General features: G+C 53.5%; 1 protein-coding gene across 1 annotated transcript in view; it reads right to left on the bottom strand.

Annotated features, from left to right (window-relative positions):
* CSF2RA (colony stimulating factor 2 receptor subunit alpha) overlaps positions 1-8,122 on the bottom strand; it is an 18,224-nt gene extending 10,102 nt beyond the window's left edge. The window contains 5 exon segments of the mRNA XM_049643326.1: positions 861-984; positions 1,991-2,133; positions 2,996-3,097; positions 6,906-6,948; positions 6,950-8,122. Of these exon segments, the coding sequence (XP_049499283.1) occupies positions 861-984; positions 1,991-2,133; positions 2,996-3,097; positions 6,906-6,948; positions 6,950-7,036 (499 nt within the window). The 5' untranslated portion in view covers positions 7,037-8,122.
* Positions 8,123-8,508: the final 386 nt, after the last annotated feature.

The raw sequence follows: 8,508 nt of genomic DNA, 5'->3' as shown, positions 1-8,508 counted from the left end.
GTGAAAGATGTGTATACTGAATATTATCCGACATTGATGAAGAAAATTTAAGAACACACAGATAAGGGGCGCCTGGGTGGCTCAGTCCATTAAGCATTTGACTCTGGGTTTGGGAGGAGAAGGAGAAGAAGGAGGAGGAGGAGGAGAAGTGGGAGGAGGAGGAGAAGGAGAAAACAACAAAAGAAAACAAACAAACAAACACAAGACCCCCCAAAACTGAAACAACCTGAATAGGGCAAAGGACCTGAATAGACATTTTTCAGAAGAAGATACACAGATGGCCAACGGCTACGTTGGAAGATACTCCACATCACTCATCATCAAAGAAATGCGAATCAAAGCCGCAAGGAGCTGTCGTCTCACACCCGCTAAATGGCTATTATGAAAAAGAGGAGAGATCAATACCAGGGAGGGTGTGGGCAACAGGGAACCCTGTGCACTGCTGGTGGGAATGTGAGTGAGTGCAGCCACTGTGGAAAAATTAGGAAGTTTCTCTAAATATTCACCGCAGAACTCTCATATGGCCCAGCAATCCCTACTTTTGGGTCTATACTGAAAGGAAACGAAATCTGGATCCCCAAAAGGTATACACACCCCCATGTTCATTATGGCACACATTCACAATAATGTGAATCATCATTCATTATGATTCGCAATAGCCAACGTGTGGACACAGCCTAAACGGTGTTGCTGAATGGATGGATACAGAAGATGTGGTGTATACACACGATGGAGTAGTATTCCGTTACAAAAAGAAGGTGTTATGTATGCTAAGTGAGCAAAGTCAGACAAGAAAGACAAAATTGGGCATGCCTTGAGGGTAATGATGTCCAGAAGGATCACTGTGATGTTTTCCCTACCTGGGTTAGCGTAGACCAGTTTTTCTGGAATCGGTCCTTGGGTGCTATTTACTTTAACCACGAACGTGATTCCCCCATGAAGAGAATCATGGGAAAAGTTGCAGTGACAGTCTTTGTTCTTGGGCTAAAAAGATGCAACCAGTCAGCGCATTAGGAAATTTTTTCTTCTCATCTGGATGTCGTTTGTTCATCCACTGACCCCGTGAAGTCACCACCACCCATGCACACTCTCTGGGTGGGTGTTGGCGTGCCAACATGTAGGTGGGACCTCAACCCTGCAGTGTATACTGTTGTTTAGAAGGCGGGAATAGAGGCCTTCTTTCACTGGGGCCCTCAGTCACCAGAGATCCGGTTAAAATGCAGATTCTGGCTCAGTGGGGTCCAGGCGGGGGAGTTTTCTTGTCCTGTCTCAAACCCCTCATACAAGCACAGGCTTCATGTTACCATTGTATCTGGTGAGACTTGTGACCTTGTTTTCATCGAACACTCGGGACTAATGCTATGTCTTTCTTGGGATTAAGTCCGCCATGTGGATGAGTTTGGATGGATCCACCGGGCAAAAGGCTGCAGTTTCTGCTGGGAGGACAGCGGTTCCCCTAAGCAACACCCTCTGAGGGGACACCAAAGCCTGAAAATCACAGAATAAGCCACATGTCTTCCCCCTGATCACTGTTGTTGGACATTCCGTCTCCTGGAAAGTGCCCCCTGGAAATTCTGGGCACATTCGGGTTCCCGATCGGAATCTGCCCTTGTGGCCCTGGGTCCCGCATCCCACCAGATTGTCTCATTTCGCCTTCTTTGGGTGGGTGATCATCCCCAAGGGTCCCACCCTACAGCCTGTGACAGGTCTAACCTCATAGGAGCTTTGAGCTGGGCATCCTTTCTGGGGAGTCCCGCCCTCCCTTTCCTTTTGGGGTAAGACATTTTCCAAGGAGTTGCTAAGTCCCCCAGGGAATCGGGCCCCCAGGCACCTTTTGGACACGGGCCAGCCCTTATCTCCCTGGTACATCTAGAACCATGATGTGTCCAACATCATACCCATGCTGTCCATTCCCACCTGTTGTAGCCTTATTCCTAATGTGAAGAGAGCCTCGTGAAGGATACCAGATGACTTTATCAAATCATCTTACCTTTTTTCTGATCTCTCCTTTCTCCTTGTGGATCATCACACATTCGAGGTAGGTAGTGTTTTCTTTGCAGTCCCAACTCAGTTCCATTGTCCTTCGGTCAAACTTCATATTTAGACTGGGGACCCATTCCGTGGTTGGAACATCTGAAAGAGGTAGCCACCGGATTCAGAAGTTGCCCTTTTCCCATCGTCACTCCCCACCCGCTGACCCATCCCGTATCTTGTAAGCAAAGATCAAGGCTGGGACATGCTGTGCCCTTCCCCTGTCCCACCCCAGGTGGCCCCAGGGCATTGGCACATCCTCAGAATCTGCCCTGCTCCCATCTCCCCTTCCTGCCTGGATCTCTGTGCCTTTTCTCCATGTGAGGACGCCTACCGTGTATGTGAGCCAAGACCAACCAAGTGAGAACCAGCAGAGACTATTTTTACTACGAGCTCAGCACGGTGAGGGAGTCGGCCACCATTGGCGGCACTTGTCAGAGACTCAAGGGCGGACAGAGGGGAGGGCAGGTTTCACAGTGGACAAGCGGGGCCATTCGGTTGTGCCTGAGCAGAGGCTGTGGGTGTGGGGGAGATCACGTGACTCCCTAGAAGCGGGGTGCCCCTGTGATACGTTAGGACAGCGCATCGGGCTTCCTCCGGTTGGTCCTAAGGCAGAACTTGTGTCAGAAAGCAGGGAATGTGTCAGTTAGTGATCAAATCCCTGACATAACGCAGCCGAGAAAGTCTTTGACGGTCAACAGAACTCTGACAACACGGATGCATTTTGACAACACGTCCAGCCAGCTTGTGCACAGCCCTGGACCCAGGGCACTCCGGAGTGAGCAGACCTCACCAGCATCACGTGCAACGCACACGGCAGGGGCCAGGCTGGACAGCACACACTTTGTGCAGGCGTGTAAGGTGCGGAAGGACCCAGAGACCTCACGTGTCAGGACGTGTCCCCAGGGACACAGGACGCGGAATGAGGCGGGCAGAAAAGGGTCAGACAGCTTCACGCCCTTACCATGGTGCTCCTGAGTCAGGGGTAACGCTGGGTCCAGCAGCATGCAGAACAGGATGGTCGTGGCCCAGGGTCCCAGGGGGCGGCTGGGAGGACGAGGAAGCCCTGGAAGGAGGGACAGTCACACTGTGAGGAAATCAGCTCTCACGAGGGGTCTCGGCAGGAGGACCCAGACAGGATTCCCCAGGGGGATGCTCCGGGGGAAAACCACAGGACCGTCCCCAGGCTGATGGCCAGCCCGCTGGTCTGCCTGGGGTCACTGCAGGTTACAACCGGTCTCAGGGGGCCCCCAGAACCGAGGGCCTGGCCTGCAGCCTGGACACGGGCTCCAGCCCACCCTGTGTCCTCTGTGTCCCTGCGGTGAGTTGACCACATGCTCTGGCATCATTCCCGTCTGTAATCTATTAGAGGAGATAGACGTCCGCGGGGCCCTTATGACGACGTCCACCATGCTGACATCGAGATGGACACGTCTCTGGGCATGTTATTGTGTCCAGCACAGGAACCAAGATCCACTCACTCCCTAGGGCTCAGGGCTGAGTCCAGGATGGGCACCAAATTGATGGCCATGTTGCTCACAAAACAACAGTGGAGACAGAGAGTCAGGGTCGTTCCCAGGCTGCTGGACTGTGAGTGACGTCCTGGCTCCACATACTCTGCCTCCCGGACACGTCTGGACCGTCTCTGACCGGGGTCCGGGTGGAACGTAGGCTCCCCAAGCCCTTCCCCAGACTACGCCTTCATTTGTCAAAGAAATGGATTCCAGTTCCACCTGCAGAGAATGGCCCGGGCTGTCCACCTACTCGAGAGCCCGCATGACCAAGAAACCAGGAACCCACTCACGGACTTCTCTCTTCTCCAGAATGAGCTTCCTGTGACAGGCAGGTTACAAAATGATCTCCCCGCAGAGCGTGGATGGAGATTTACCAGTGCCCCGCGGATCTACCCTGCAAATTCACACGTCCGCCATGTTGATCAGGCTTGACTCATGGTGCAGATGAGTCTTGAAGCCACACCCGATATGTCACAGTTCTTGGGAGAAAATTACACACACTCCTATTACTTTCTCATTGTTCTGACTCTTGTTTGGCTCATACAATTTTAATTTTCTAATTTGTATTAAAAAAATTTTAACTAAAAAAATTTTTTTTGCTGTTTATTTATTTTTGAGAGGCAGAGACAGACACAGACACAGAGCACGAGCAGGGGAGGGACAGAGAGAGAGGGAGACACAGAATCCAAAGCAGGCTCCAGGCTCTGAGCTGTCAACACAGAGCCCAACGCGGGACTCGAACTCACAGACTGTGAGATCGTGAACTGAGCTAAAGTCGGACGCTTAACCGACTGATCCACCAGGCGCCTCCAAAATGTTTTTAATAGGAGTATAGTTGACACACACTCTGATTCTGTCTTAATAATCAGAATGGATTTGGGGCGAGTAGAAAAAGAAATGATAGGTCAGGTTTCCATTGTGGTAATAAAAATATTTTGAGGTTTGTCTTTTTTTTTTAACTTCTTTTTTTAAAAACTTGAGTTTTGCAACTATCGAAAGGGGTGTGTAAACATAAAAGAGGAAAATAAAAAGGGTAAGTGCACAGAGAGATATGGAGGAGCCTAAATGATTTACTAAGTGAAAGAAGGCAGCTTGAAAATGATACGTCCTGTATGATTCCAACTCTATGACATTCTGGAAAAGGAAAAAGAATGGAGACAGAAAAAAGTGAGCTGTCTTCAGGGTTGGGGGAGGGACAGATGGGCAGGTGGAGCACAGAGGATTTTTAGGGCAGTGAAACTACTCTGTTATCATCCGATAACAGTGGATCCATGTTGTTGCACATCTGTCCAAACTCAAAGAATGTCCAACACCAAGAGTTACTCTAATGTAAACCGTGGACTTTAATCAATAATCACGTATCAATATTGGTCCATCAATTATAACAGCTGTGCCGCACTGATGCCAAATATTAATAATGGGGGAGACTAGGTCCAAGGGGAAGCACATATATAGGAATCCCTTAATTTTGACTTAAATGTTTCTGTAAACCTAAAACTGCTCTTAAAAAAAAAAACAAAGTCTATTAAAAACTTTTTCAACACGTAAGGACAAAAGCAAAGGGATCTGGTCACATAAAGCTGCACTCAACAGAGAACACCTGATGCTACGCTTGGGTTTGGGGTGGGGTCTTGTGGTCTGCCCACCATCTCCCTGGTGGTATTTTTGCTGGGGTTGGTTCCTTGGTGATTGTTGTTGTCACTTGTGAGTTGTAACGAGGGTCTTAGGTCTCTAAGTATTTCTCTCCCTCTCAGCCACTAACTGCCTCTGCTGTTTCTTCCTGCCTTTGTGTTCCCTATGACCTCATCCTTTTAATTCCTTATCTTTTCTTGGAGGTTCCTCTCTCTCTCTTACCACACGTGATGGTGTTTTCTGTAATTTCCTTGTGTTAATGGTCTATGTTTTCTATCTTTTCTAAACACTCCCTCTTTACTCTTGGTGTATTAGCTCCCTGGGTGCTGACAGAACAGATAGCCACAAATTTCCTTTCTCCCTTCCCATTTCTCTTCCCTCCCTCCTTGCATCCTTTCTACTTTCTTTCCTTCCTTCATTCTTTCCCTTCTTCCTCCTGCCTTCTTCCTTCCTTCCTTCCTTCCTTCCTTCCCTCCCTCCCTTCTTTCCTTCCTTCCCTTCCTCCCTCCCTCTTTCCCTCTTCCTTCCCTTCCTCCCTCCCTCTTTCCCTCCCTCCCTTCCTCCCTTCCTTCCTTCCTTCCTTCCTTCCTTCCTTCTTCTTTCCTTCCTTCCTCCCTTCCTCCCTCCTTGCCTTCCTCCCTCCCTCCCTCCTCTTCCCTTCATTCCTTCCTTCCTTCATTTTGTCCCTTCTTTCTTCCCTCCTTTTTCCCCCCTCCCTCCCTCTCTCTCACCCAGTCCTTTCCCCATTTCGTCCAGTGTCTGCTTTCTGGCTGCCTCCATCCAGCTGGTCCCTCTCTTCATGGGCTCTCTTCCTCTCCCCCTGGGCCCCCCTTAAGCTCCCTCTCCTGTCTCCCTCCCATGCATGGCCAGTTCAGCACATCTGGGCTCCTCTCTCCCCCACGTCCAGCCCCACCCAGGGGCTCCTTCCTCTGTAGGAGCTACAGGCCCCCGCCTCACTGCTCCCTGCCCCACAGACCTCTGAGCTGTGGGGGATCATTCCTCACCGCCTGCCTCCTTCCCCACTCACTCTGTGCAGTGACAGGCGGCCTGCCTACTGAGGACTCTTCTCGGTGCCCCAGCCCCTTCTCCCCTGCTGTGCACCACTTTCTCCGGCTGGAGCCCAACGGTGCAGAATCCAGCCAGCTCCCCACACGTCAGGGGTGCACACCTGAGCACCGTGCACCTGGGGAGCCGCCCCCAGCCTCCAATTCCTGCCTCCCAACCTCCCAGAGCCCACCCTGCCCGCAGGGCACCACACTTGCTATAAAAGAGGAAATGAAAGCGGGGAGCAGACCTGTCCCAACTTCCCGGCCTCCCCCGCACCTAGCAGTCCAGAGCTATGGCGACCTTCCGGCTTCCTCCGTCTGCAAGCTGAACCCTGCTCCACCCAGGCCTTCCCAGGCTTGTTTTCCCTTCACCCCCATAAACGTCTCGAACCCGCGTTTCTCCTCCTTTTTCCAGCCTCCCATACCAGCTGCTTGGGGGCTGCACACGCAGCAGGTGCCTGTGGATGGACGCCCGCCCCACCGCCCCGGTTCACCCGCCGCCCTGAATTTCTGCACCGAAATTTGCCCACGCCTGGACCTGTTCCCCATTCTGCTTCCTCTGCACTGACCCCTGCCTGTTTCTTCTTGCTCATGGTGATGGAGCAAAAGCATCAACTTCTGTAAAACTGGGTGAAGGAAAAAAAAGAAAAACCCAAAAGCAAACAACTGGGTTCTTTCATACCCAAGGGTGGCGGGCAGGGGGCCCACGGGAGGGTTGCTCTTTTTGACTAGATGGTTAGTGACGCGGTGCGGCTCTTGGCCGACGATGCCGACAGTCCCCGTGGAGGACATTGCGGTGAAGCGTGAAGTCATTGGTGCCGTGATGTCTCAGGCGCCTGGTGTGGTGAGCGTAGGCACCTCCCACAGGGTTCCTGGTTTCCCTGCTCACGCCCGTCCTGGAGGGCAGCTCCTGCCAGCCTCACTCCACCGGATGGGAAAACGCCATCCGGCGGGGCAGGGGGGTAGGATCTCATGCTTCCTTGAGTTTATCTTTGCCTTGATTTTTAAAAACAGGCAAAACGCAGACTGTATAAAATCCACCCTTTCAATGCCTACGGTTCCACAGCATTTCGCGCATCGGCAACGTTCAGGCATCCTCCCCACCTGAGCCGGGGCGTCCTCGACCCCCCAAAAGGGGGACCCCGTGCCCACTGCTCGACACTACTCACGTCCCTCCTGCCAACCGGGATCCGCCCGGGCTGCGTGTCTCCAATGAATGGTGACCACATAGCACTGCCCTCCTTTGCGTCCACTGCCTACCCAACTTTCCCGTCTTCTCTCGGTTGTCACCAGACGTGGACGCGCTCCGTCACCACGTCGTCGTCCCCAGAGACACCTGCTACTCAGGCCGGCCGACAGATCTGCACTTGCTTGCCGGGGGCTTTGACGTGAGCGACCGTCAGGAACGTGTATCCCCAGGATCCGGGAAGCACCGTTGCCCGTATGGAAGACCGTCTGTACATGGCACCTCTGAGCGCATCCAAGCCTCAGGAGTAAGTCCAGAGAGGTTTCCGGGATCCCCACGCACAGCCTTGCACGGGGGGCTCAGCCTGGTCCCGGTGCAAGCGGGCTCATCCATCCCTGAGGCTAATTCAGACCCTCCGACACCGCGCCCACGTGCTGTTGGAAATTCCCCCCCTCTGCGCGGGGGCACCCCATCCGGATTTTCCCATTCCTCCCCCTCAGGTGCTCCCTGACGGCCAGTGTCAGCGGCCAGCGGCAGGAACAGGTACCACGGTGACAAGGCGCGTCGGAGACTCAGACAGGGAAGCAACCCGCCTTACCCCAGGGCTCCAGCCTCCGCGCTGGCCACCTGCTTTCTCTCTCTGTTTCCCGGCGCTCTGCCATCTGGCCGCTGTCTCAGGCGGCTCTGGGCCGTGTCAGAAAGTGAGGACCGTGATTGCACTGCAGGGGCATGGCAGCCGACACTTCCCTTTTCTGCTCAGCGCCCGCCCCCTTCCTGTGATGCGGGCTCATTCCATACAGTCGGGACCCCTGGCCGCGGTCAGTGGAAGCCTCAGCTTGTCCGCGCTCTTGGAGAGCTGACCTGGGGCGTGACCCCCTCCCGGCCAGCATCCGTGTGCACAAGCACGTGTCCCCGACTTGCAGGCTGACGGCTCGGGGCGCGTTTTGTGATCCTTCGCGCGCGCGTGGCCGCATGAGGCTGCTGGGACACCTGCCCACCCTCCGCACGTCCATGGAGACAGGACAGCTGTAAGCCCACGCGTCCCCTGTCTCGGGCTCTGCCAAGCCCCTCTACGTGGGGCCGATTTTCCCCTCTGGCT

Source organism: Panthera uncia, chromosome X, assembly GCF_023721935.1.
Source record: "Panthera uncia isolate 11264 chromosome X, Puncia_PCG_1.0, whole genome shotgun sequence".
Taxonomy (NCBI): domain Eukaryota; kingdom Metazoa; phylum Chordata; class Mammalia; order Carnivora; family Felidae; genus Panthera; species Panthera uncia.
Note: the sequence above shows the minus strand (reverse complement) of the source record. Positions and strands in the feature narration are given on the sequence as shown.